This window comes from Myiozetetes cayanensis, unplaced genomic scaffold (genome assembly GCF_022539395.1).
Source record: "Myiozetetes cayanensis isolate MyiCay16 unplaced genomic scaffold, myiCay2020 scf29, whole genome shotgun sequence".
Taxonomy (NCBI): domain Eukaryota; kingdom Metazoa; phylum Chordata; class Aves; order Passeriformes; family Tyrannidae; genus Myiozetetes; species Myiozetetes cayanensis.
Genome location: NW_026087510.1, coordinates 1,427,961 through 1,455,299, shown reverse-complemented (window position 1 = coordinate 1,455,299; position 27,339 = coordinate 1,427,961). Strand labels below are relative to the sequence as shown.

Sequence of the window (27,339 nt, the reverse complement as noted above, 5' to 3'; positions counted from 1 at the left end):
TGTCAGTGGTAGCACATCCCAACCCCTGCCAAGGCCTGGGCTGTGCTGGTGCTGCACGAACGGGGTCTGCACTTTGCACCTGGGGATGGGACATGTGGAGAGACTCAAGGCCAAACTTGTCTCTCCATCCTCCCCATTCACCCACCATCATCCCTTTGGGGTTGTTGGTGCTGGGGGTGGTGCTTAACCCCGAAATGTTTGGCTTTACCTGTCCCTGTCCCGGGGTCGTGCTGGGACGTGCTGTGACCTCGCTGTCCCCTGGGCTGACCTTCCCCTGTGAGCTCTGAGTGACTCATGTACCACAGACTGCTCAGGGTTATAAAAAGGTAGCAGATGGGCCACTTTTCCCTGCTTGGATTCGGGTATTTTCAGGCGTATTTTCCCAAATTTCTTCCTAAAATAACCCCCTCAGTTACCAGCAGCCAGCAGCGAGTGCGAGCGCAGCCCAAGGTTGCTCCCCTGCTCTGTGGTCACCCACCCTGTGCCTTGGCAGCCACCACAGGGAGAGCAAAAGAGCTTTTCTCATTAGTTCTGTGTGTTTGCACAAACCCTCCTTTTGTCAGGGAATATTTTCCACCCTGCAATCCCCAGGAGAGAGGGCCAAAATTAAGCTCCTTGCGAGCGAACGTGCGTTATCTGCGCTTGGCTCCTCTTGAGCCTCAGCAGAAACAAACACAACCCAGAGCTGCCTGGGGCGGGGGGTTGTTTTGGTTGCCCTCTGCAAAGAAAAGAAAATCTCCCATGCCAGGATCTGTGCCCACAATGCCACGTTGGAATGAGAAAGGTGTTTGTGGAAAAACTGGTGAGGGGAGGAGCAGTTTTTGTGTGGGAAAGCGAATCCAGCGCCAAGCCCAGGAGCACCAAAGGGCTTGGAAAAAGCAACAGGCAGCAGGGAATCTGTGCTTTGATGTGCTCTGTGCTCTTTCCCAGTGAGTTATGCCTATAGAGAGGCTAAAATTTGGCATCCTGCCCACATACACACAGTGGAGTCTGAGCCAGGAATTGGGTCAGGGACGGTGGGACAAAGCGTTCTTTGGACATGGAATGTTCTCCCTGCATCAGGTGCTGCACAGGCTGGGAATCAGCATTAATTAGGGGTTAGAGGAGCTGGGTTTGGTATGTGTTACCCACTCCCTTGCACACACCTACTGCTGGTCTAAAAATAGGGGTTTTCAGGGAAACAACTGCCCTTGTAAGGTGAGTTTTTTCGGGAGCTCGCACATGGAAGCGTGATCAGCAACTCTCAGGAGGATGGAAGACAACAAAGACCAAGGCAAGCAAGGAAATGATGCAACTGGTGTTTCAGAACCACCTGGAGCCTCTGATTGAGAAAGCTGTTGCTCCTTGGGTTGGGCTGGTTTGGTTTAAATCTGGCCATACCTGCGGCAAGAATTCCCAAAGTGCCTCGAGTCTCTGCGAGCTTTCAGCTCTTAATTAATTTCTGTTCCTTTCAACGTCCCAGTTTAACCCAGAGAGGAGCATTTTAGGAAGTTCTGACCTCTCTGTGTGACAGCAAGTCTTGCAAAGCACAAATGTGTGACATTTCTTTCCTTTCCTCTTTGCAGAAGAGGTAAAACCATACCCAGCGAACGGAGCCAACACGACATATCCCGAATCCCGCTACACCTCCGACTACTTCGTTAGTAAGTCTCAATTATCAGTGTCATCCCAGTGCTTCCAGGCATGGAAGTGCCTCCTGGGAGAGATTTGTCCGCATCACATGAGGACTTGTACAGATCCAGTGTTGGGTTTAGGGTTTACTTAGGAGCCATCTGTATTTTTGGTGCCTGATTTTGCAAGGGGTATTTGTTCGAAGCTGTAGCTCAGCAGACCTTGGAAGAGACCTCAACACTCCTGAGTACTGGGAATTGTTAAAAACATGTTTAAAAAGGAAGGGAATGGGGGAAGAAGGCTTGATTCTGGATTGCTAGGAAGGAGCCTAGCAAGGAAAGGGGTGAGTCCTCAATCTGCACTCCTGCACTTCCCATTGGCATTGGTTTTGAGATGCTCTGTAAGCACATTTGACAGCTGGGAGGTATTTCATGAACCAGCTAAAAACCCCAGCTGACCTGAAGAGGAGAGATTTAGATGAGGTGTTAGGGAGAAATCCTTCCCTGGGAGGGTGGGCAGGCCCTGGCACAGGTTGCCCAGAGAAGCTGTGGCTGCCCCTGGATCCCTGGAAGTGTCCAAGGCCAGGTTAGAGAGGGCTTAGAGCAACCTGGGCTGGTGGAAGGTGTCCCTGCCCATGGCAGGGGGTGGGATGAGATGAGCTTTAAGGTCCCTTCCAACCCAAACCATTCTGGGGATTCGATGATTCTGTGATTCCATGATTCAGAGAATCAGGATTCCAGGCTCTGGCCAGTGAGGAGAGGTGACTGTGGAAATGGTTCACCTATTACAGTGAAACAGTTTTGCCCTATAACTCCTTTGTGAGACTCCATTCTTCGTGATTTTCCAGCTCTTTCCCTCTGGCAGCTCTCCTCAGGGGAAGCACACTGGTGATGGCTGAGGAAGCCTTGAAATTTTGTTAAATGACTGCGTTTATAGGACAGGATAAACTTTTAGAAACCTCAGCCAAAAGGCTTTCAGAAACCACCTCTGTAGCTTTTAGAAACCCTGCCCAAAACTAGTTCCCAGTTGTGGCAGGTGTTTTATATCCCAAGGCACTGCAGGTCTCGCTGTGGATGGGGAGGCTGGAGAGGCGCCGAGTTGGTGCTCAGGTTTCTTTGAGCTTTTGGGATTCTTTTTTTTTTTGACATTCCTGTTCTGCCACCAGGTTATGGCATTGAACATGCCCAGTGTGTGCCTCCCTCCGAGTTCTCCGAGCCCAGCTTCATCACAGAATCCTACCAGACCCTGCACCCCATCAGCTCCGAGGAGCTGCTGTCCCTCAAGTACGAGAGCGACTACCCCTCGGTCATCCTGCGGGACCCGCTGCCCACGGACCCCCTGCAGACAGACTATTTCACCATCAAGCAGGAGGTGGTGACACCTGACAACATGTGCATGGGACGTGCCAGCAGAGGTAAAGCTGGGTTTAAAGCCAGGGTTTGCTTGGGTTCTTCCTGTCCTGCCTAGGACAGAGTGGGTGCTGCCTTCCCTCCCGTGGGAGGTGTCACCAGGAGGCCGTTTCCCGACATGTGTGTCCTCTGGAGTTGGATTCTCTGGTGGCTTTGAGCCCTCCCTGCCTTTCTCTCCAGGGAGAACTCCAAAAAGGTCTTTCTTTCTTCTCCTGCACTGCCTGTTTTTACAGCGTCTGCAAAAATGTGGCGTTTCTGGTGCTGGGCTTTGATGTCAGACTCGGGTGAAATGGCAATCAGCTTTGAGGTTATTGGGGGGGACAAACTGCTGGGAGGTTGTATAAATCCTGTTTTTTAGAAGACCAGGCAAAACCCCACAAATTCTTCACAAGTTCTCATCAGGACTTACTGTCCAGGGCTCTGAAGAGTCTTACACTCGATGATCCAAAGTGTGTATCCATTATCTCCATGGATATTCTGCTGAACCCAAGCCCTGGGCTTTGTCAGGAGGTGCAGATTGTCAGGGGCTGTCATCCCCTGAATCCTCCTGCTACAGCCTGACATCTCCAAAGAGTTAGAGGTACATGACTCCTGTTTGAGATGGTGGGATTTAAACACCCAAGCACTTGGGAGGATCTGAGCCCAAATACCTTTCTGAGGAGCTGAGGAGGTGCTGCCTCCCCTTTGCAGCTCTGCCCTGCACATCCTGGCTCAGAGCAGCTCATTTCAGCCTTCTCATTCTCCTTCCAGTCTGACAGGGGGGTTATTATTTGTATTGTTGCCTCTCCTTCTGACAGAGGCGACCTGGATGAGCCAGGAGGGCGGCAGGGTTATAATTTTGGGTAAACTCCTCTTTCTGTGGTTGCTTTTCTGCCAGAATTTCATCAGTGCCTTTCCCTTTTCTTGACCTTCTCTTTGACACAGGTGATTTCATAATCCTCCTCGAAATGCAATGATCCAGGAAGGCTTTTGCAATGGTACCTCAGTGGTAAACCTAAAAATGGTTTCAGGGGAGGGGAGAAAGAGCCCTTAATGCTGCTGTTAGCAAAGACTGGGATATAATGATCCCAACAGGCTGTGCTCCCACTAACACACATTTCAGCCCTGGAAAGAGCTCTGGGTGGCAGGAATCCTCCCAGAAGGGTGGAAAGAAGCTTTAATATAAAGCAGAGCCCAGTTAATTTATATTTATGGACGTCTTTAGCTTCCATTATCTTTAAAGTTGAGTCTCTCACAAAACCAGGCCCTTGAGCATCACTCAGGGAGAGGGGTTTCCAGTCAACTGTCTTTTGTGGGGGCTTTGGGAGTGAATTCTGTGCTCCCATGGGAGTTGTTTCACTCTGCCTTATCAGAGAGGGCTCCTGGCTGGAAAGTGGAGCTGTCAAACCCTTTTAAGCTTCTCCTGGGCTAGTGCAAGGCATGGTTTTTTCAGTTAGGCCAAATAGAGGTGAATTTTCAATGGCTTGACACAAACCACATCCCTGTCAGGTTCTTTTAAGTCCTTTTCTAAGTGAGCTTGTGCTGCAGGACTGCTCAGGGAGTTGGTTGTGCCAATTAATGTGCACACACAGCAGTCTTGTTCTCCTTTAGCAGGATTCAGGCAAGCATTGAAGTGTATCCTGTGGAATCCTCAAAAAAAAAAAAATAAAAAATAGAAGGAACAAAGACAAAAGTGAGTTTGAAACATGGATATACCGATGGATCCAAACATCCAAGGATTCCAGGCCAGCAATCAGGGCAGAGCCTTCATTAGCTGAGTCTTTCCACAGCAAGTGCTCTTCAGACTACAACACAACAAATATTTAGGAGAGTGTGCCAGCACCCTTCCACATTCCCCTTCCCCTGGGATTCTCTATCCAGGCCCAGGCTGTGGGTAGCTCTGCCAATGGAAATTTCTCCAGGAGCTCTTGCACAACCCCAGCAGCTGTTTTTAGCTTGGTTTGGGAAATTAGTGAACTTGAATGATCCTGTTACGCTCGCAGTTTGTCAGTAAAGATGTTGAGCAATCAGCGGCGTAAGGGAGATCAGAGGAGCAGCTTCAGTTTGTTCCTTGGCTCCTTTTTTAGCTCTGTTTTAAGTACAGAGGGTGTATTGCTGTCTTCAGTGGGTGTAAATCAGCACTGCTGAGGATCTGGCCTCTCATGTTCTGGTTTTTACTAAAAATACCCCAGAGAGCAGCTTTGATACAATCCAGCTGTGCTCACCTTACCAGAACTGGGAAAATAGCTGTTTGAGCTCTCAGCCCTTTGCTCTCCTCCTCCATCAAATCTGCTGCTCCCTGGGGATTTGGGGGTGGAAGCTGCTTGTAACATATGGCAAGAAAGGGCTGCTGTGGAGTTTTGGAGGAAACAGCAGAATAAAGGAGCTGATGCAGTGCCCCTGGATGGGCCTGAGCAGTGTTTGTATGGGGCTGGCAGAGGGAACAGGGGATTTATTGGGGACCCCCATGTCCTTCAGCAGGAAGAGAATCACAGAAATCATAAAGTAACAGAATAGGTTAGAAGGGACCTTAAAGCTTTTGTCAACCCCCTGCCTTGGGCAGGGACACCTCCCACCAGCCCAGGTTGCTCCAAGCTTCATCCAACCTGGCCTTGGACACTTCCAGGGATCCAGGGGCAGCCACAGCTTCTCTGGGCAACCTGTGCCAGGGCCTGCCCACCCTCTGAATAAAGAGGCCCATGTTCAGGCACTTGAACTCAGCCTTGAATGTGCAAAGTGAATGATTTCTCTGATGCTGCCTTTTTGAAAGAGGAAGGACCATTCCCAGTCAGCGAGGCAGGATTTGGGGGGTTTGCCTCTGTCTGTCTCTGAAGTTCTCCAGGGCTCTGAATGAGGGGTCCAGGTCCAGGTCCAGGCTGATCTCAGGTCCAGGTCCAGGCTGATCTCAGGTCCAGGCTGCACTCTGTTTGCAGATGGGGCTCAGTGGGTCAGTAGCACTCACCCACCCAGCAGGCAGGTGAAGCTCCTGTGCCATCCATCGCCTCTCACCCACTGTCCCTGCTCTGCAGGTAAGCTGGGAGGCCAGGACTCCTTCGAGAGCATCGAGAGCTACGACAGCTGTGACCGGCTGACGCAGTCCTGGAGCAGCCAGTCCTCGTTCCAGAGCCTGCAGCGCGTCCCGTCCTACGACAGCTTCGACTCCGAGGACTATCCCTCCACCCTGCCCAGCCACAAGCCCAAGGGCACCTTCAAGGACTATGTTCGGGATCGGGCCGACATGAACAAGGACAAGCCTGTCATTCCTGCTGCTGCCCTGGCTGGATACACAGGTAGGGGTTGCCCATTCCCTGGGAATTCCCTGTGGAGCAGCTGGGCGGGATCATCCCCAGCACGGCGGGGCAGAGCCTCTGGGTGCCCGAGGTCTGTGGGTGCAGTGGCCTGTGAGGGAGGGGTTGGGGGACTCTGGAGCACCCAGGATCTGTGTTGCTGTTTAGTGGGGTGTGAGTGAGGGGTTAGGGGGTCTCTGGGGTCAGCCACGTGCATCAGGCACACCCGAGAGCACCCAGCCCCCCAGGGCTGCAGCTCCTCTGAGTGTGGGCATCCCACACCTCCTGCAGGATGTGGGAGCTGGCTGAGGGAAGGCCTGGTGTTCCATTTCCACCTGGCTGGAGCTGGAAGGAGCGGGTGTCTGGTCGGATTCCTGGGAGCACAGGGTGGTGGAGAGCCCACATTCCCACTCTGACGCTCTGTTGGCCACTTGTGGTTTCCCTCCTCAGGCAGGAGCAGCTGCATCCCCAGCACTGCTGTGTGGGATGGGAATGATCTTCTCCCCTCCTGGCACGAGGAATCATTCGCTTTTGCTGCGTACCTTGGTGTGAGGCAGGGCTGGGATGGTGCCAAAGCAGTCCCAAACATTTTCCATTCCCTGCTCTGGGAGAGATGAGAAGGTGATAGGCCATGGAAACTCCTGTGGTGTGACGGCCCTGCAGCAATCTGGCATCTCCACGGAGAGAGGCTTGGTGGGCTGGGGCTTCCAGCTAAAACTGAGCTCATCCTTTCCACGGCTCTTCCCCGCGCTCCGAGTGGAACTCAGGGCAGCTCCTGCCAGCTCCCCTTGCTCTGCACACACCGATCTCTCCTGCCCCAGCTGGGAGCAGCTGGTGGAAAGAGTTTGTGCAGATAAGGATCAGCAGGTTCGGAGCAGATCCTGAGGTGTGACTGTCCCTGAAATCTCCTCCCACGCTCGCTCAGCTCATCTCATCTCAGGGCTGATCTCGAGCTTTGTGAAGGTGGGGAGAGGGGCAGAAGGAAGGAGAGGTGGGGAGGTAATTTTAGGAGTGTAAAAAAGGAAGTGGTTTGTTGCTATAGCTTTAGTTAGAAAGAAAGCTCAGCCCTGCCTGCTCAACGAGACCCCACCAAGTCCATACAAATATAAGTGTGCTCAGCCATTCCTGAAAGGATTTGGGCTTGGGGGATGTGGGGGAAAGAGGCAGGAGGGGTAGGAGGGACCGTGCCCAGGTCCTTATCCTCTGCTGTGCCGTGGAAATTGCTGATGTTCCTGAAAAAAGACACCGGTGACCACGACTCGCAATTTCCATCCCCATTTTCTCCCTGGAATGCCTTTGGAAGTGCTTTGGGTATCCAGTGCCTGGGAAGAAGCACTGGGTGAATTGTAACATCTGGGGAAACTGAGGCACGGAGGTGCTGGCAGAACTAGGAGCTCTATTTTCCAAGCTGGATTTTTCCCTCCACGTTTGCTGTAGCTCATGGAAAAGAGTGGAAAAGAACCACCCCCGCAGAGAGGCAGGAGCTGAAGTCAGAGGCTGGATGGACCCTGTGCTTTTCCAAGGAATATGAGCACCCCAAAGGCTGTCCTTGGACTGGTGCCACCAGGAAGGGGGGACTTAGGCTCCTGCAATGCCAGAGCACAATTCCAAGGCTCTGTGCAGTGTAACATTTTCCCTCACCTCATTTTAAACCCCCTTTTGAGCTGGGAAGAACATCCCTTGGCCCAGGCACTTCTGTGTGATCAGTAAGTTGGAGGGCCTGATTTTTTATTTGTTTTTGCACTGCTCCACTTGAGAGACTTTAAATGTGGAGAGGAAAATCCAGGATCACTCAGAAACCCTTGGGCTGGGGCTCTGCTTGCTCTCTCCAAATCCTGCTGAGCAATATTCAGTCCTTCATGCAAACACATCCCTATTGCTGTTGGGAATGGTCTCTGGATGGTTGATCTTTGCAGGCAGGTGACTCCAGAGGTGTCTTCTGACCCTTTCCAAGCCCTCTGGTCTGTCAGCACCTTAAGTTCTTCCATGCCAAGGGTGGGTGCAGAGCAGAGCTGGGTCGCTGTGAGAGCAGTGGGAGCGAGTGAGGACGTGTTGTGTTACAAACTGGAGGAGAACTGGGCACTCTCAAACTCTGTGCTGATGGATTTCTGCCCAAAAACGCCATTCAGGCTGCCCAGAGCTGCTGGGGGGTGTCTTGGGCCAGCTGAGCAAGGAGTGGGGATTCAGGCAGAGCTTTTGGTGCTTTCTTTTCTTTGCTCTACACTCCTTTGGCTTCCCTGGGGGAGGAAGTGCTGTCTGGCAGCTCCAGCAGAGGAACTCGGTGTCTGGGCTCTGGCTGTGGCTCTGGGGAGGAGGTGGAGCCTCCAAACGGGCAGAGCAGGGGACTGACAGCCCAGGGTCCCAAAACAAGACCCCCACGTTCCACTTCTCCCTCCCACCCAGCACCCAAAGGCTCCGTGTAGGGCTGGGCCATCACATCTCCACCTCCAGGCCTTTCTGCTGGTTCAGAACCTGACAATATTTTTCAGCTCTGGTTACCAGGGGCCTGTTTTCGTGGTGGTGGCCCAGGGAGGTGGCCCAGTGCCCTGTCACAGCACATCTCTGATGGTATCTGCCCCGGCAGGCGCAGGCTGGGCTGAGAAGGTGCATTTTGGCGGAAGCTCCGTTGGTGTTTGGTGTGTTCTCGGTGTTTGATGTGTTCTCCGGCAGCTCCGAGAGCTTCTCAAAGCCACCTTATCTGCCCCCACATCTTGACCTAATTTAACAAGTTGCCATGGTTGCTCACACAGAGGTTGATGCAATTTTCTTATCTTTCCTTTGAAGGAGAAATGTGATTGCTCAGGAGTTGGTGAAGTTCAGTTGCCATGGCTGCAGGGAGGGCCAGCCCTGGACACCTGGGTTTGGAGCCAAAGCTTGGCCAGCTTGAGTCTCACCAGAAGGAGCAGCTGGAGCTGTGTCAGGGCAGGCTCAGGGTGGATCTCAGGGAAAGGTTCTTCCCCCAGAGGGTGGTTGGCACTGAACAGGCTCCCCAGGGCAGTGGGCACAGCCCCAAGGCTGCCAGAGCTCCAGAAGGATTTGAACAACACTCAGGGACAGGGTGGGATTGTTGGGGTGTCTGTGCAGGGTCAAGGGTTGGATTGGATGATCCTTGTGGGTCCCTCCCAGCTCAGGAGATTCTGTGGTTCTGCATCAAGCCAGATTTGGGGGTTCTGCCAGCAGACAGAGTGCATCTGTTCCATTCAGGCCAGCCATGGGTCAGGGGGTGTGTTGGCTGCCAAAGCTCCCCTTGGCTCAGCTGAGCTCAGTCTGAGCTGCACGTTCAGCAGCAGAGCAGTGTTGGTGTGGGTGGGTGGCTGGTGCTCAGCTCTGGGGCTGTGCCGTGCCTGGATCCCGCGCTGTGCTGCTCCTGGTGACTCCCATGGCCACCAGCACCTGAGTGGGACCTGATGCCACATGGCCAGGCGCTGCTGGTGTGTGGCAGGGTGAGCAGCCTGTGCTGGAGGCAGCGGGGTGGGACTGACCCTGCTGGGCTCTGTCCTCTCCGCTGCTCGTGCTGCCCAGAGGAGGCTCAGCTCTGTGATGGCCACGGAGCACTGAGCTGCTTTTGGGTCTGTGGAGCAGCTGTGTGGGCTGGGAGCCGAGCTGTGGGCTTTGTTTGCTCCGTGGTGTGCAGGAGGGTGTGCAGGAGCCGAGGGCCGGGGCTTTCCACAGCCCCAGAGCTCCACGGGCTGAGCTGCTGCTGCACTTCACTGAGCAGGCACTGCAGGGCCCCTCCTCAACCTCTGCTCTGCTCAGGGAGAAAGGGAGGAAAGAGGGATGGGAAAGGTGGAGTCAGCCAGACCTTGGTCCCACATCTGCAAGGCTGATGGTGGTGCTGTCCTTGCCCAGCTGGGAAGCTGCTGATGCCTTTGAAGCCAATCTCAGCACCTAAAGAGTTAATGCCCCTTGAGTGTGTCTCTCAGGCTGATGTTATCCTGCTATCAGCCTGCCCTTAAAGAATCCGAGAGGCAGTGGAGGGAGCAGCCCCCTCTCACAGATGTTATCTCCCCTCAGCACCCAGAGGCTTCTCCCCTCCAAACCTTTCTGCCCAGGCCTGGTCCCACCCTGGTCCTCGCTATCAGCATTCACAGGGCCGTGTCCATGGGGCCCAAATTTGCTGCCAAACTCCTTGAGTTGTCTGTGGTGCAAAGCCTCTGAGCAGCCTCTGTTTCTGAGCGATGTTATCAGTGACCCCCAAGTGAAAGCACACAGCTGCTGTTTTGCAAGAAAGTCGAGTCGGTGCCAAAGAAAGTGGGTCTCTGTCAGGACGCCTTGTGTGCTGCTTCCCCTCCCCTTGTTGCTGTGCTGCTGCTCTGAAGCTCCCACCAGCCAGTTCCCCCACGTGTGTGGTCATCAGCATCCAAAATTCCATCAGCAGCCACGCTCCAGTGATCCCTCTGTCCTTGGCATCCAGAGCCTGTGCAGCAGCGTTCCTAGAAACATCAGCATCCTTCCTGCTCTGCTGGGGCAGTGCTGCCTGGATGGGCACCTGCAACCCCTTGGGACAGGGGAATCTGGAGAGGCAGGAAGCCACCCCAGCAGCCAGAATCACAGAATCAACCAGGTTGGAAAAGACCTCTGAGATCATTGAGTCCAACCTTTGACCCAACCCCACCTCGTCACCCAGACCATGGCACTGATGCCACATCCAGTGTCTTCTTAAACACCTCCAGGGAGGAGGTGTTTAAACACTTCTTAAACACTCCACCACCTCCCTGGCAGCCCATTCCAATGGCTGGTTACTCTCTCTGTAAAGAACTTCTTCCTAATGTCCAGCCTGAATGTCCCCTGGCACAGCTGAAGACTGAGCCCTCTTGTCCTGCCTGCTGGTTCCTGGGAGGACAGAACAACCCCCACCTGGCTCCCCTCCTGTCAGGGAGTTGCAGAGAGTGCTGAGGTCTCCCCTGAGCCTCCTCCTCTCCAGGCTCAGCACCCCCAGCTCCCTCAGCCTCTCCTCACAGGGCCTGTGCTGCAGTCCCTTCCCCAGCACAGCAGCTCCTCTGACCCCGTGCAGTGCAGGGGGTGGTGTGAACTTGCTCCTCTGGGTCACCCGTGTGACCTCAGGGGTGACCAGCAGCAGCTCCTGCTGCTTTCTGCCTCTGGGGCCCTGCTCACCCCCCCAGGGTGTGGAGCTTGAAGGTGGGACTGGTTCAGTGGCTCCTTCTCCACCTGCCAGACGTGCAAACAAAACATGCCCCACGCGTGGCTGCCCAACCGTGGAGGGGCTGAGCCCCCCCCGAGCCGCTGCAGCCCAGGGGTGGTGGGGAAACAGCAGCTCTGGCTCTGGCTCTGCTTTGTTTGGTGTTGCACAGCAGCTCAGGGCCTGCAGGGCCACCTTCAGGGAGGTGTGAAGCTCATGAAACCCTCTTGAGCTCTGCCAGTCACCTCTGGAGTTCAAGGGGAGGTTGGACGATTCTTTCAGGCACGTGGTGGGATTGTTGGAGTTGTCCTGTGCAGGGCCAGGAGTTGATCCCTTCTAACTTAGGAGGTTCTGTGACCAGTCCTCCCAACATCTTCTTCCTCAGAGCAGAGGTGCCGCCTCAGGAAAGCAGCTCTTGCTCAGAGTTGCCCACCTGACTCTTCTCCTGACTATAATCATGGCCAAAATCACGTTGCTCCCCCAAGGAAGGTGCTTTCCGGGTCCTTCCCTGCTTCTTTTCACACCTGTCTTTTGGAGATGCCTCCACCTGAGCTCCACCACTGCCCTCCCAGCACATCCCAGCGTGTGACTCCTGCACCAATCCCGGCAGGAGCTGACAGGAGGTGGCTTGGCTGGGTCTGACAAGCCATGGGGACCAGCTTTGCTGCCTCCCAGCACTCTGGGGGAATTGGGGACCGTGGTGCCGTGGAAGGGGGCTGGGGCAGGGTGAGTGAGGTGACGCTCACACGAGCGAGTGAGGTGAGGGCTGTTTTGGAGACGTTGCCATGACCACTTGTTTTGTTGGGTTGGAACCACAAACCGCAGAGCCCCAGCAGAGGTGCAGCACTGGGGGGGGGTGGCGGTGTTTTTTAGGTGTTTCAGGGGTTTTTTTGCCTCTTCTTTTCTTGTTTGAAAGAAGGAAAACAAAACAGAGGCCGTTGAGAGGGGCGGAGTGTGAAACTGCCTGGAGAGACAGAGTGAGGATGACTCGTTTGGGGCTGTGCCCTCCCCGGGTGGTGCCACCAGCACAACACCAGTTTAACTTCCCAGCGGTTGGGAATGGGGTGGGGGACCTCCAAACCTGACCGAGGGATGGTGTGGCACCACACCCTTTGCCCTGGGGACACCCAGGGGTGCCCTCAGGGGGCCGGTTCCTGCCGCAGGAGCCGCCTGTCCTCCGGCTCCAGAGGAATATTTTCCCCCTGACGCCGGAGAATTCCTGTGGTGTGACACTCCCTGCTCAAGGACCCTGTTCAGTGCCACCAGGGCCAGACAGGGCCCCCATTGTGGCCCCTCTGGCGGGTGCTATTCTGAGCAGCCCCAGGGGTGCTGGAGGTCACCCCACCACCCTCTGATCCTCCCTTGTCCTTTGTGGAGCAGGGGCTGCCCCCAATCCCCAGCCAGGGCTGGGATTGCTTTGGGAACCTCCTGGAAGTGCATGGGGCATAAAAGTTGCCTTGTGTCCCTCTACTCCATGCCTGGAGCTGCATCCAAATCCAGCTGCAGAAACCCCCCACTGGTGGGAGGTTTTGGAGATAACCAACAGGTCCTGGGGGGGATTACACCCACCGAGCTGTGCCAGCTTTGGATGGTCTGTGCCTGCTTGCAGCACGGAGTGATCCCAACCAGGCATCCCAAGGGGGATTTCCAGCCCTGGAGGGGGATGAGAGGAAGGCTTGAAGCAGAAGGGATGGAAAATGGGCACTGCTCCCAGCTCCTGGGCTGCACACACAAGCCTGGCAGCTTTGGAGATGTGACATCCAGGAGTGGCATCGCTGCATGAGCCAAGGGTTATCTTGAAATCCTGTGGGAAAAGAGGAGATTTCCCAGGATCTCCCTGCTCCTTGCTAGTCTGCAGAGTAGGTGAAAGGAGCCCATTTCTGCAGATCTCCCTCCCAGCACTAATTGCAGCTGCATCAGATGGTACCTGGATTTCCAGCACCCCTTCCCTGCCCCGTTCACCTTCCTGCCCTCCTGGTTTTGGGCACACAGGCTCGGGCATGTGCCAGGGTTTGGCTCCTGCCACCTCGTGCCTCGCTGACATCTGAAGGTGCCCCGGCTGGCACATCTGCAGGGCCCCTCTGCCCTCCCCTGGGGCAGGGAGGGTGTGTGTTTACAGGAGCTGGGACATGCCTGGAGCCGGGAGTAAACACATTCTTCACATAATTGCTTGTCCAACACAGAGGAATTTGGGGGTTTTCGTGTCCCACGGGCAGCTGGGAATAGACCTTGGGAATCCCTGTTCCAAGGATGACACTGCTTCCTTTGGAAATCCCAAAATACCTGGCAGAGGTTGGCAAGAACCCTACCTTGCTTGCTGTAGAGAGGGTAAGAATTCCTGGATTTCCCCAGGGAAAGATGTCCCTGCCAGCTGGAAGCCAAGCAGGAACTGCACTGGTCACTTGGCTTGGGGTCAGTGACCCTCGAGCCTCCAAAGGCTCCTGCAGAGCCAGGATGGCCCAGGGGGGTTCTGAGGGCACTTCCTTACCCAAGAACCTGGTGATGGGCTTCCATCCATCTTATTCTGGGGGAGGAATCAACAAAAAAATCCTTGTCCTTTGGTTGGGCAGGAGAGAGGCAGATTTGAGGGGATGGAGCTGGTCTCGCTTTGGTCTTGTCTCCTTGGCCATGTCTCTGTTACCCTGATCTGGGGGTTGGAGGCTCCCTGGCTCTATGCAGGGAATTGGTGTAAATTCATATGGGCCAAGACAAACCATCCCTTTGGGAATTCACCTGACATTCCCCATGGAAGACCTCAGGTGGCCAGAAAACCCTTTTTCCCCGACGTTTTCACCATGTTTATTTCTCTGCTGTAAACAGGTCCAAGCCTCGAGATGGGGTGGCATTTCAGGCCAGGCTTTTTTGCTCTTCCTTTTGGGATGAGAGGCAAAGGCATCATCTGAATTTCCTCCCTCCTTTTGGCTGGGATAACCCAACTCCATCCCTACTGGAGTCAATGTCTTGGCCGGCTCCTGCCGGGAGCGACGAGCTGGAGCCTTTCCCGCCGAGTCCCTTCCCATTTCCAGGCAGAAACGATGCTGGGAGCTCCCTGCTTTGTCCTGCCCATGGCTCTGATAACCACCCCTAGGGCTTGGCAGGGAACCCAGTGCCTCCAAAACCCGGGAGCAGTTCCATGGGGATAACAGGAGGGAAGCAATTTGGGAAGGGCTGGATGTGACACACAATCCCCCTGTCCCGGAGCCAGCTCCCTCATTTCCTCCTCCCAGCAGCAGCTTGGCTGCTTTTGAGTCATCTCAAACTCTTCCCTCCGTGGGTTATCCCACAGCCACAGCTCTGACAGCTTCCATTGTCATTCCTGGGAACAGGCTGGGCTCCATCCCTTTCTCTGAGCCCATGGCTCGTTCTTGCCCTGTTTGAAGCTCGTGCTCAGTGCTGTCAGCACTGGGTTCATCCCGGCCTGATCCAGTCTGTGCAATTCCTTCTGGGATAAATCATGATTGTCCATTGCCTGGCTCTGGTGTTATTATTATTATTAGGGATATATCCTAGCCTGGGTTTCAAACATGGCAGGATCTCTCCCAAAACACGTTGCCCAGAGCTAAGTGCACTATTTTGGGCGTGGCCACGTTTGGAAGTTGCTCATCAGAGAGATTTTGGCTCCAGGGCTTCTCCTCTACCCTGGGTTGGGACACGAGCCCAAGGAGGAGGTAAATGTTGTGAAACCTCTCCATGAATCCAGCTAGACCAGGCTGGGGAGCACTGAGGGGCACCGGGACCCCGAGGCAAATTCCTGTTGGGCAAAATTAGCAATCAGAGGAAAAATGGAAACCGTGGCTTGTCTGGAGAGGTGGAATGTCTATGGCATGGGATACATCACCTCTCCAGCTGGATCAGGGGAAGCAGCAGCCTTAAGGAGATTTCCCATGGATTTGCTCAGATCTGACCTGGGGAGATGCACCAGAGCTGAGCTGGGGAGCTGTGTCTGTGACACCCCCGCTGGTATCCAGCCTCGCCCATTCCTGCAGCAACACGCCCTGGAAAGAGGCCAAATAATTGTCATACCTGGGTCCCCCCTTATCTCAGGAAGGTCGGGAAGCAGGAGTGTGCTGGAGTTCACCTCATGGCCAGCAGCTCTTTGGCATGGAGAGGGCTGGGTGCTCCCGTGCCAAGACAATGACTCCTCGCTCTTCCCCTGCCAGGAGAATAATCCTATTTATGTAACTCGAAGTGAAGCATTCCAGGGCATGAATATTCAGCTCTTCCTGCAAATAGGAAGCTCTGTTACCTGCAGGATTGAACTTCCCAGCTGTCAGCTCAGCCCAGATCTTGCCCTGTGGCTGCTGATGCTGGTTTTGACAGCAGGAGGTTTTCTTTTTTTTTCCAGTGAACACCATTTGCATGGGATATTTTCCCCCCTCCAGGATAGAAGGAGCTGTGCTTTTCCTGGTATTAATGTCCCATTAATGTCTCCTTTGTCTCTCTAGGCAGTGGACCCATCCAACTGTGGCAATTCCTGCTGGAACTGCTCACTGACAAGTCCTGTCAGTCCTTCATCAGCTGGACGGGCGATGGCTGGGAATTCAAACTTTCCGACCCAGACGAGGTAGAGTTCCCTGCAAGGAAGTGCAAGACCCAAATTCCTCAGAATCATTGGTGTGGATAACCCACTCCTCCTTTCTTTGGGGGTGGGCTTGGGGCAATCACGTTCTTCTGGCCTTGGGTATGTGGGGAAAGCAACGAATCCGAGTCCAGCTGAAAAGTGGTTAAAAATTGGGCAGCAGTGACACCTTGGGAGCAGCAGATTTGGGCCCAAAGTGGGTGGGAAGAAGCTGAAACACCTCAGGGAGAGGAGCAGTGGCAAAGCTCTTCAAACAGACGAGAGAGAGGACTGTCCACCTATTTTGGGGAACAGATGGGGTATTTGTTGCCTTCCCTGACTGAGGTTGGAGTCAGGTGTGGGTCGGTCTCTTCTCCCAAGTACAAGCGACAGGACAAGAGGAAATGGCCTCCAGGTGCTCCAGGGCAGGTTTAGGTTGGATATTGGGGAAATTTCTTCGCATTTTCTTCACAGAAAGGGTTGTCCAGCCCTGGCACAGCTGCCCAGGGCAGTGGTGAAGTCACCATCCCTGGAGGGATTTAAAAGCCACGTGGATGTGGCACTTGGGAACATGAGTTAATGTGGAATTGGCTGTGCTAGGGGAATGGTTGGACTTGATCTTTGAGGGCTTTTCCAACCTAAATGATTGTGTGTATCCTCATGGAATTCCAGAATAAACTGTGTTGGAAGGGACCCACAAGGACCATCCAGTCCAACCCTCAGCCCTGTCCCCAAGAGTCACCCCCTGTGCCCCAGAGGATCATCCAAACCCTCCTGCAGCTCTGGCAGCCTTGGGGCTGTGCCCACTGCCCTGGGGAGCCTGTTCAGTGCCAACCACCCTCTGGGGGAAGAACCTTTCCCTGAGATCCACCCTGAGCCTGCCCTGACACAGCTCCAGCCATTCCCTGGGGGCTGTCCCTGGTCCCCCCAGAGCAGAGCTCAGTCCTGCCCCTCCTCTGCCCCTGCCCAGGAAACTGGAACTGCAGGGAGGTCTCCCCTCAGTCTCCTCTTCTCCAGACTGAACCCTCTGCAGTGCTCTGGGCTGGTTGTCCCAAGCACTGATGCTCGTGACCCGTCCGTGTCCATCTCCACGACGAGTCAAACAACAACGAGGAAAACCCTCTCCCTTCCCTCACATCCAAACTTCCCAACCGAGCCAGACTGACCTTCCTCCCCCTTTCACCCCCTCTCTCAGGTGGCCAGGAGGTGGGGCAAGAGGAAAAACAAGCCCAAGATGAACTACGAGAAGCTGAGCCGGGGGCTGCGCTATTACTACGACAAGAACATCATCCACAAGACGGCCGGCAAGCGTTACGTCTATCGCTTCGTCTGCGACCTCCAGAGCCTGCTGGGCTACACCCCCGAGGAGCTGCACGCCATGCTGGACGTCAAACCCGATGCTGATGAGTGAACAGAACCCCCTGTCCTTTTGGAGAGTCTTTGGGACTATGTTGGTTCATTTTTTTTCCACTTTTTTTTTTTTTTGCTGTTCTTTTCGCTGTTCGTTTCGTCGTGGTCTTTGTTTTATTTCTTAAAGGGCGACTCAGATTTGATGCTTTGAGGATGTTGGGTGGAGGAAGAGGCAAACTTTTGGCCAAAGTTTGGTTCGGGGTGGGATGGGCTTTGGGGCTGTTTCATGTAAGCTCCCAAGACAGGGTTTTTTTGGGGTGAAATTCTCTCCGTTCATTGTTTTTTTTCAGGAGCGACTCAGATTTGATGCTTTGAGGATGTTGGGTGGAGGAAGAGGCAAATTTTGGCCAAAGTTTGGTTCAGAGAAGGATGGGCTTTGTGGTTATTTCCTGCAAGCTCCAAGACAGGCTTTTTTGGGGTGAAGCTCTGAGTTTAAGAAAGCCAGAAAAATGTAGCTCATTTTAAAGAAAAAAACCAACAACCCCCTCCCCACCCTTTGCTCTTTAGAAAAAACCTGATCAAATGGATCCCTGTGGTTGGTCACACAAACGGACAGCTCAAGAAATGACAATATTCCCGAGGATTTCAGGATTTTCCACTTTTTTTGGGGGGGAGTGGGGAGGGGAAAAACCAACTGGGTGAATATTCCTGCTTCGGGGAGGGGCAATATAGGAAAAACACAAGAACTGTCGTTCTTGTTCCATCACTTTTCTGTCCATTGTCTTCTTTTCTACAAGACACAGATTTTTTTTTTTTCTTCCTAGGAGGGATCAAGACTCTTTTTTTTTATTTTTTATTTTTTGATTTCTTAAAGTTTTATTTTATTAAATTTTGTGCCAGTATTTTTTCGGTTTTTTTTAAAATAGTCTTAAGCTCTACGATGGTCTCAGTATTGCAATATTGTGTGTGTTTGTTTCTGTTATGCCAGCAGAGAATTTTATCAGAGTGAGGAAAAGGAGAAAAAAAATAATAAAAAAAAGAATTTAGTTGATGTAGATCCCACTGGAGAATTGGAATGTTGCAACTTGGATGTGAAGGAAAACTAACTCCAAAGTGGCTCCTGGTGATGCTGGCTGGGTGTGCCGCCCTCATTTCCAGTCCCACACTCTGTGCTGATAAAGCTGGTTGAAATATCTCCTTGTTTTTTGTTTTTTTTTTTTTTGGTTTGTGTTTTTTTTGCCTGGCTGTGCAAAGCCTCTCAAGCTTTCCATGGAAAATGTCTTTTTTTGCTTTTTCCAAACCATTTCTTTGCTCAAGGATCACTTTGGTGCTTACGGAAAATTTATTTTTTTTTTTTTTTACAACAGGGAAAAATTCCCATGTTTTCAAGGCCATAAATGGAAAATACAGCAGTGGATTGAGGGGAAAAATCAGGAAAAAGTTAAAAACCCCGAGGGAAATGGGGTTTGTCTTTAGTGCTGTGAGTGTCGACCTGCCTGGGCACAGGAGAAGGGAAATTATCCCTGCAAATGGGCTCTTTGGGGCTCTTTGGGAGCCCAACCCTGGCAGGACGTGAGGGACACGAAGCAAACACCAGGTCCTTGTGCTTGGGGGAGATGGTTTGGGATCAATCCTGGTGGGAGCTGCTCCCTCTGGCCTCCAAAGCTTTGCTGTGACTGGTTTTTGTTCGGGAGGGCTCGATCCTGCTGGGCCAAGCACCTCCTGGGATGCTCTGGGCAGGCTGAGGGGGGATCAGAGGATCAGGGAGTGTTCCCACAGTCAGATCCAACCCCACAGCTGGATCCACGAGGATCTGGCTGCCCACTGGAGTGTCCCACCCGCAGGCCTTTGCATCCCGAGGCGGTGTTTGAACCAGAAGTACCTTCTTTTCGTGTTGTTTGTCAGTCTTGTGTGTTTTAGGGCATTGAGGTCATTCCAGAGGCACTGTGGGCTCAGGGGCTTTCCAGAGGTGCTGGTGGGCAATGCCTGCCTGATCCCAAAGGATCAGCTTGGAAGGACAGGACGCTGAGTGTAAAGAGCCAAAATATTCAGGCACTTAACCCCCCTGAACAGGGGCAGGGCTGGAGGGGGAGCCCCATCCCAAGGTGATGCTCAGAGGTCCTGGACCCTTCACCCATTCCCTCCAGAGCACCTTCACATCCTAAAATTGGTCATTTTAGGGCAGACCAGCCCCAAAATTGCTGCTGCTTAAAAACAAGATGCCGGTGGAGGGGCAATGAGCGGGCCAAGAGGGAGCTCCAGCCGAGGGGAGCAGAGGGGGGTTGGGAAGGGAGGTTGTTACACTGCTGGCTCAGGGGCTGTGGGTGGTCCCACGGAGCCCACGGGAAGAAAAGGTGGGATGGATGGAAAGGAGGGAAGAGGGGATGGTTGGAAGGTGAGGGGAACATGCACCCAAGGAGGAAAGGGATGTTCCCCACTGGGAAGTTAAGCCCTGGCTCATCTCCTGGGCACACAGGGAGGGTGGGGAAAGCAGCTTGGCCGAGCTGGAGAGAGGAGAGGAAAACTGGGATGTCATGGATGAGTTCCCTCCATCGGAGGGGCACCAGGGCAGAGCTCCACTGTGTCCTCTGAGCAGCTGGAAAGGGAGAGGAGGGAGATGTGAGGGCACAGAGTGCACAGGGGAGGAGCTGGCAAAGGGCATCCCAGCAGGACACTCCGTGTGGGTTGGATTTCCAGCCCTTGGAGGAGTTTTGGGGAGGTTCAGGCTCCTGTCTTGCTGCAAAGTGCCCTGAGATTACCCATCATGGGTCACTTAGAACCCCCTTACACCCTTGGAAAGGTGCCAGGCACTCCAGCTCCTGTGTGCCCTGGCCCAGGACATCCCTGCTGCTCTGCTTGGATGCTCCACTGCAGCTGAAGTGCCTTTTTTCAAGCAAAAAAACTGGGATAAAATTTCCCTCCAGCAGAAGGAACAGCAGGTTCAGGTACAGCCCCATCGTCCTGCCAGGCCAAATCCCTCTTCCACCCCACCAGGCTTATTATTCCAGGTTTCCAAGCTGTGTTCCCAGTGATTTTGGGAAGATGATTTAGAGGTTGGAAAGGGTGAGCCATGGGAAGCAGCTCTGGTTTTTGGGAGCAGCCCCTGGCTGGAGTTTCTCCATCATTTCTCCATCCATCCATCCCATCTCATCCCATCCCATCCCATCCCAGGGACATCAGGTCCATCATTTTCTCTTTTCCTTTCCTTTTCATTCCCTCTCCAGAGACCATCCCAGAGATGTTTGCTGTTTATACACTGGAAATTCACAGATTTGTCTTGTGTTCCTTTTGATTTTGTTCCTTTTCTTTCCTCCTCCTCCTCCTGACTTGCCTGCTGGTCTTTGGCGAGGGCTGTGCTGGACCAGACTTGCTCAGCCCAAACCTTCTGACCTCCTGTCCTTCAGGTCCTTGGAAATTTGGGTATCCCACACGTGCTGGGCCACAAGGATGGATGTGAGGGGGCTGAGATGGAGATCTGCCAGGGATGGGACTCACCCCTGGGATGGTTTCTCTGCATGGGGGTGGAATTTCCCATTGGAAATCGGGTGGGTTTGGCTCGTTTTGGGACGTCTCAGGTGCTTTTGGTGGGGCTTTTTTGGGAATATTTTCTGTGTCCTGCTCATCTTCTGCTCTTCTCCACGGGGTTGATGTCCCTTGGCATCTCTGGCAGAGCCTGAGCCCTTCTTTGCTCTCAGGGGCCTCAACAGTCGATATTTGGGACCATAAAAGAGGGAATAAAACCCCTCCAGTGATGATAAAAAACACAAGCACTTTTCTGCTGCCCCTCTCTCTCCACCCCTCTGTGTGGGACAACCACGATCCTTGGACACTCCTGCACGTCCAAGTGGAAGTCCACGTCATTTCCACACATCCTCCTCCAGGTTCAGGTGGAGAAATAACCAAAAGTAAAAGGTTAAAATGAGATTTCACCTCCTCACCTTTTCCAAACCAACTTCTCCTCCTCCTCCAAAAAAAAAAAAAAAGGTCACAGAAAGCCCCCAAAAATCCAGGAAAAAATCTCCATCTTCTGCTTCTTGTTTTTTGGTTTTTTGGTGTTTTTTTTTGGAGGGGTTTTCTCCCAGATTTTAGGACTTGATTGCTTATTCCATTGGAAAATTGGGATGCCTTGGCGTGCTCTGCTCTCTGGTAGGGTCTGTAGGACACCCCTGAGCTGTTGTCTACATTCCAAAGAGGTTTAAATAAATGATAAATCTATGTATACATATATGTTATAATGGAATATCTCCAGGAATTAACTGCCTCAGTTAAAAAAAAAAAAGAAAAAAGAAAAAAAAAAGGAAAAAAGTCTTTTTTGGGGGGGTATTTTGTTTTTACACATTTTTTTTAAGCTGAGAAACGTAGAAGAAGAGGAAAAAAAAAGAGATTGTTATATTGTGCTGTTCGACTATTTTCCAACTTGTATTTTCGTATAATTTATATTTTTTAAAAGCGGGGGCGGGGAGGAAATAAAAAACGAAAAGAAGTTTAAAAGTGAGATTTAACAACAAACAAACAAACAAAAAAAAAAAAAAGGAAAAAGCAGGTGCTTTTTTTAATAAAAAAAAAAACAACCTGAGCTGAGGTAGCTTAGAGATGTAGCGACGTGTGTGTGTGTCTGTGTGGTGTGTTTTGGGTCTGTTTTGGTCTTTTTTTTTTTTTTTTTTTTTAAAAAGGATTAAAAAAAAAAAAAAATAATTAAAAAAAAAAAAAAAAAGAAATCCCTCCTGCATTGAATTGTTAAAGAAGGGGGGGATTGGTTTTGTTTTAATTGCTGATGCTGGCACATCATTTTGCTGGAGAGTTTTTTATATACTGTAGCCTTATTTCATATCGTATTTTAAACCCTGTGAAATTAAAAGAAGAATAATTCCTAATCCCCGCTGGTGGTGTGGTTATTCCGGGCTTTTCCTCTGGGAATTCTGGGGGGGCAGAAGGGGGAAAATCAAGGGGAAAATGTAGAAATGCCAAACATTATATGTTTATAAAAATTATATGTTTTATAAAATCATGATATTTATAACAATATTTATATTCTTATATTACAGTTATAGAGTCTATAATAGTTTATAATTTAGAATATGTATAACAATATTTATAGATTTACAATTAATTATATATTAATAATATTATTTTTATAATATATATTTAATATTTACAGTAATGTTTATATTATTATAAATAATTCTTTATAATAGTATATATTGCATTAGTTATAATATTATATTATATAATTACTCATAGATAAAATTTTCTAATAATATTTATATAATTATACATAATTATTTCTATTAATATCCAATAGCACATTATTCATGATATTATTTATTTAAATTATTTATAGATAAAATTATATATTTTAAATTATATTATTTCTAATATTTATAGCAATATTTATATTATTATGAGCCCTTTTTAATAATATATAATATTACATTCGTTACAGTATTCTAAAATTACTTAAAATAAAATTATACATTTTTCTATTATTTCTAATATTTATTACAATATTTGTAGAATTATACATAATTGTGTTTATTAACATATATTTATTATATTAATTTCAATATTAATATAGTGCTATATAATTATATAATATATTGATATTAATATAATATTGAGTAACTAACATTATTATATATGTTAATATAATTATGTTAATATCATATTATTTATATATTAATATATCATGTTAATATCATATTATTTTGAATATATTATTTATCAAAATTATTTTAATATATAATTACACAATATAATATTTATTATATTTATAAGAAAATATGATTATAAATCATAGTGCTATATAAAATTTCAGTATTTATATTTCTAAAAATGATTATAAAAATACATATTTATAATATTATACAACTTACAATACTATAGTAATATTTATATTATAAACAATTTTTACAATAATATACAATATTACATTGTTTATATTATTCCTAAAAATCCTTTAAATAACAATTATGTTTTAGAATATATTATTTATAACGTTATATCTGTATAAAATTCTATATTTTATAATATCTATTACACAAATTCTCTACTTTCCCCATTATTGGCTGCTCATGAGAATGAAAGGTGGGGCTGAAAATGCAGCTCCACATCAGCTCCCTCTTCCTTTGGGCCGTTCCAGGGGCAATTCCAGGCTTTCCAAAGGGTCTTTCCTCCCTGGGAGTTCGGGATATCTGTGAATCCCCATCCCAACGGGTTTTTGGGAGAGCATTTTCCTCAGCAGGATCTTGGGAAGCGGGAGCAGCCGGGCCTGGTGGCCCCCAGCGTGTCCTGTGGCAGCGGGAAATGCTGCTGGAATTCCTGTGTCCTGCTGGACACCACGGGCTGGGCTGGAGGAGGAGGAGGAACCCCCTGTGGGCTCTTCAAATCAGACCCTTGTGCCCCAGAACTTGTTAAAACTCGGGTTTTGTGGAATCCTGGAATACCCGGAGCTGGAAGGACCCAGAAGGAGCATCCTGGCCCTGCCCAGGAGCTGGGATGTTTTTTCCAGGGACTTTTGTGCTGGCTCTGGTGTCTCCTCATCCTCATCCATCCAGGAGGAGCTCTGGGTTGTGCCTGAGTGGGTGGGGGTGAACTGGGGCTGGTCTGGGAGTGCTGATTTACGAAGCATCTCGGAGAGGTCAGAGGTCCAGGAGCTGACGCTGATCCGAAGGGCTGGAGGGTTTGTGCCACGGGAAATTCCCAGAGGACAACATCACTGATGGATGATTGCTGCTTCAATCAGCACGGAGTGGAGCGGACACAGCGCCCAGGAATGCGACACTTGGACTCCTTGGACACCGAGAAGGCTGGACAAGTCATCAGGGTGATGAGGACACAGTGGATGAATCCAGGACAGGGAAGATTTGAAACAGCTCCCTTTGTGGTGACTCAGCTCGCAGCCAGGCAGGGAACAAGATGTCCCGAGACACTGAGGGATGAGAAGTGGTCCTGGGATGGCTGTGGGACACTCCTGTGTTCTGGAAGCTCAGATAATCCCTGAATTTGAGAGGCTGGGAGAGCCCCCAAAGCTGGGAGTGGCCTGGGACAGTGAGTGCCCACCCTGCTCCATCCTCTTCTCCAGCTGAGCAGACCAAGTGCCCTCAAAGCACAAACCCCACCTCTTTTTGCCCGTGCCAAGACCCTCTGTGCAAACCCACCAAAAAGATTTGGGATGGGGAAGCAGAGTTTGGGGACGTACACAGAGTTTTTGCCATGGAAAAATCCATCCCAGCCACAACTCTGCACTCCCAAATCCATCCCCGTTGCAGCAACGTGTCCTGCAAGCTATAAAAATTAGAATTATATTGAAAATTGATACGTTTCATTTTAAAAATAATAATTAATAGCAAAGCCTGGGAATTTAAAATCAGAGAATAGGATTACCCAGGATGGACCAGGATCAATGTGTCCAACCTTTTCATAGGATCATGGAATAAATGAGCTTGGTGATGATAGAATTTAGCTGAGAAAAGGGGTTTGCTGGGAGGGGTGAAACTTCCCAGCAGGAAAACCCCTGCCTGGGTGGGGAATCCAGGGATCCAGGGATGTAGGAATCCAGCAGTGCAGTGGGGCAGGAGGCAGCACATCCCCAGGGATAACTCAGGATGGATGGAGGGACTTTGCCAGGGAAAAGCAGGTGGACACACCATGAGCTGCTGCTGTGAGTAGAGACCAGAGAGAAGAAGGGTCTTTTGGGGGGTCATTGCCTTGAAATGAGACATTTGAACTGGAGTTGGAGAGGCTGAACCAGGAACTGGAATTCCTGAACTGAGGGAAGGGCTCTGGAGAAATCCCTGAGACAGACCCAGAGAAGGGGAAGGAGGTGGTGAAAGAGGAGAAAGGGGAATTTAGGGGAAGGCATCAAGAGAGTGGAGAGAGAGTTGGAATGGGATGCTGGAGTGAGCTTGCCTCCTTCCCTGGATCATTACTGGATGATCTTTAAGGTCCTTTCCAACCAATCCATCTTGAGATTCCATGTGGGATGAGCACAACCTGCATATTGCATGATTTTGCATCCATCAAAGAAGGATATTCCCCAAAATTCTGCATCCGTGGGGCAAAAGATGCTCCCTGAGATGTTGTAGCCCTGGAGAAAGGATGCTCCCCAAAATTCTGCATTCCTGGGTAAGGATGCTCCCCAAAATTCTACATCCCTGGGTGAGGATGGTCCCTGAGATGCTGCATACCTGGGGTGGGGATTCTCCCTAAAATTCTGCATCCCTAGGGTTGAGATGCTCCCTGCATCCCCCTCCTGCCTCCAGCATCCCTTTGGGGAGGGATCAGGACACTCCTGGCCTGGTCATGCTGAGCTGAGCCAGTGCTGCCTTTCCATGGGGTAAACCCAGGATGTCCCAATTTTCCACCCCTTGAGTCTGAACTGCCCTTGAAGGACCCAGAGAGACCCTCTGTAACCCACTGTGTCCCACCCAGCTCTGGGTTGGTCCTTAACCACCTTCCCATCTCCTCCATCCCATCTCCTCCATCCCATCTCCATCCCATCTCCTCCGTCCCATCTCCCCCATCCCATCTCCATCTCCCGCTCCAGCCCTGGCTCAGTGGACAGCTCATCCCAGGAATGGTGCCAGTGCGTGTCCAGCTTCCATTGCTGACATTTCCCAGCTGGAAAGGCTGAGGTGGAGCCAGAGCCAGGCAAGCCCTTGGCTCTGTGCAGACCACCAACGTGCCAGCCCAGACCACCAGCACTCCAAACCCAAATCCAAAGGCTCACAGGGGGCTGGGTGTGCACTGGGAGGGCCAGAGGGAAGAGCAAACCCTGGCACAGGAAGGGGTTTCTTTTGGAGGGGAGAATCATCCCCTCAGGGACTAAGAGCTGCAAGGAAAATTACACATAAAACCCCCTATATTTGGGGTTTGCTTTGGGGTTTTTCTGTTTCCTCCCCTCCCCATTCCTGGTTGCTCCTGCTGAAATCCCAGTTCTGGCATCGCTGCCCTCGTTTTCCACTCAAGGGGGTGAACCCTTGGCTAAATGAGCCCAAGAAAGCAGGCAGAGGGATTTGGCAGCAGGAAAGGGCTCTGTGCCAGCCTGAAGGGGCAGGAGGGGCTGGCAGGGATCCCACAGGGGAGGTTTTGGGAGGCAGGATCCGGGACTTGTGGAGCTGTTTGGAAATTTGGCCTCTTTGCCCCTCCTTGCCTCAGTTTTCCCAAGTGCAAACCCGTATCCCAAACCTTCAAAAGACCACACAAACACTGGGATCCTTGTTTGGGAGCAGGGTGGGATGGCTGCTCCTGCCAGCACCACCACCACCACCACTGGGTTGTTTCATGGAATCCTTTTTCCAATTCCTCGTATCCTCAGCCAGGATAAACCCAGCACTGCAGGATAAACCCACATTGCTGCAGCCTCTACCTCAAATACCTCCCAGGAAAGCGGGATGGGGGACACTGGGAGATGTTTGGGGTGTTCCTGGCACACTAAACCTGGGGCTGGGATGCTCCAGATGGGGCTGGAGGGATCAGAGTCCCATGGGAAGCTTTGCCCAAACAGCTCAGGGCATTTACTCCCCCTGAGTAAATGGTTCTGTTTCCCCAAATCCACCCAAAACGCCTTCCTGGGAAGATGAAGCAGCAACGCAGGGGATTAAACATTAACCTGGGTCATTTTGGACCTTAATGACGTGCAAAATGACGGTGCAAAATGCTGAGCACCACTCCCTCCAGCCGGGCCCACCCACCTGGGCACGGGGACACCAAGGATGTGCCCCAAACCCTGGGGGAAGGTGGCTCTTTCAGGCCTGGACTGAAGGCACTTTGCAGCCCTTGTTGTGAACACCACGAGCAGCTGTTTCCAACCCCCTGCCAGCCTTTCTCCTCTCATCTCAACCCCCCAAAACCCCTCTCTCCTCTGCACCCCCTGGTCTGCCCATAAATCTCCAGGCTCCACCTCACCAGGCTCATTTTCCTTTGCAAAAACACCCCCCACCCCCAAAAAAAAAAATAAAGCAAATGAGGGAAATACCACTCTCAGCACGAAGCTGGCACGGCCCT

The 27,339-nt window shown here is 51.2% G+C and overlaps 2 protein-coding genes across 2 annotated transcripts in view; one reads left to right on the top strand and one right to left on the bottom strand.

The window, feature by feature from the left end:
* ETS1 (ETS proto-oncogene 1, transcription factor) overlaps positions 1-21,845 on the top strand; it is a 47,837-nt gene extending 25,992 nt beyond the window's left edge. The window contains exons 4-8 of the mRNA XM_050323051.1: positions 1,566-1,643; positions 2,777-3,025; positions 6,029-6,289; positions 15,872-15,990; positions 17,180-21,845. Of these exons, the coding sequence (XP_050179008.1) occupies positions 1,566-1,643; positions 2,777-3,025; positions 6,029-6,289; positions 15,872-15,990; positions 17,180-17,395 (923 nt within the window). The 3' untranslated portion in view covers positions 17,396-21,845. The remainder of the gene's footprint in view (positions 1-1,565; positions 1,644-2,776; positions 3,026-6,028; positions 6,290-15,871; positions 15,991-17,179) is intronic.
* The window catches only part of ST3GAL4 (ST3 beta-galactoside alpha-2,3-sialyltransferase 4), a 1,214,471-nt gene that overhangs the window by 630,671 nt on the left and 556,461 nt on the right, over positions 1-27,339 (bottom strand). The gene's annotated exons all lie outside the window — the stretch shown is intronic.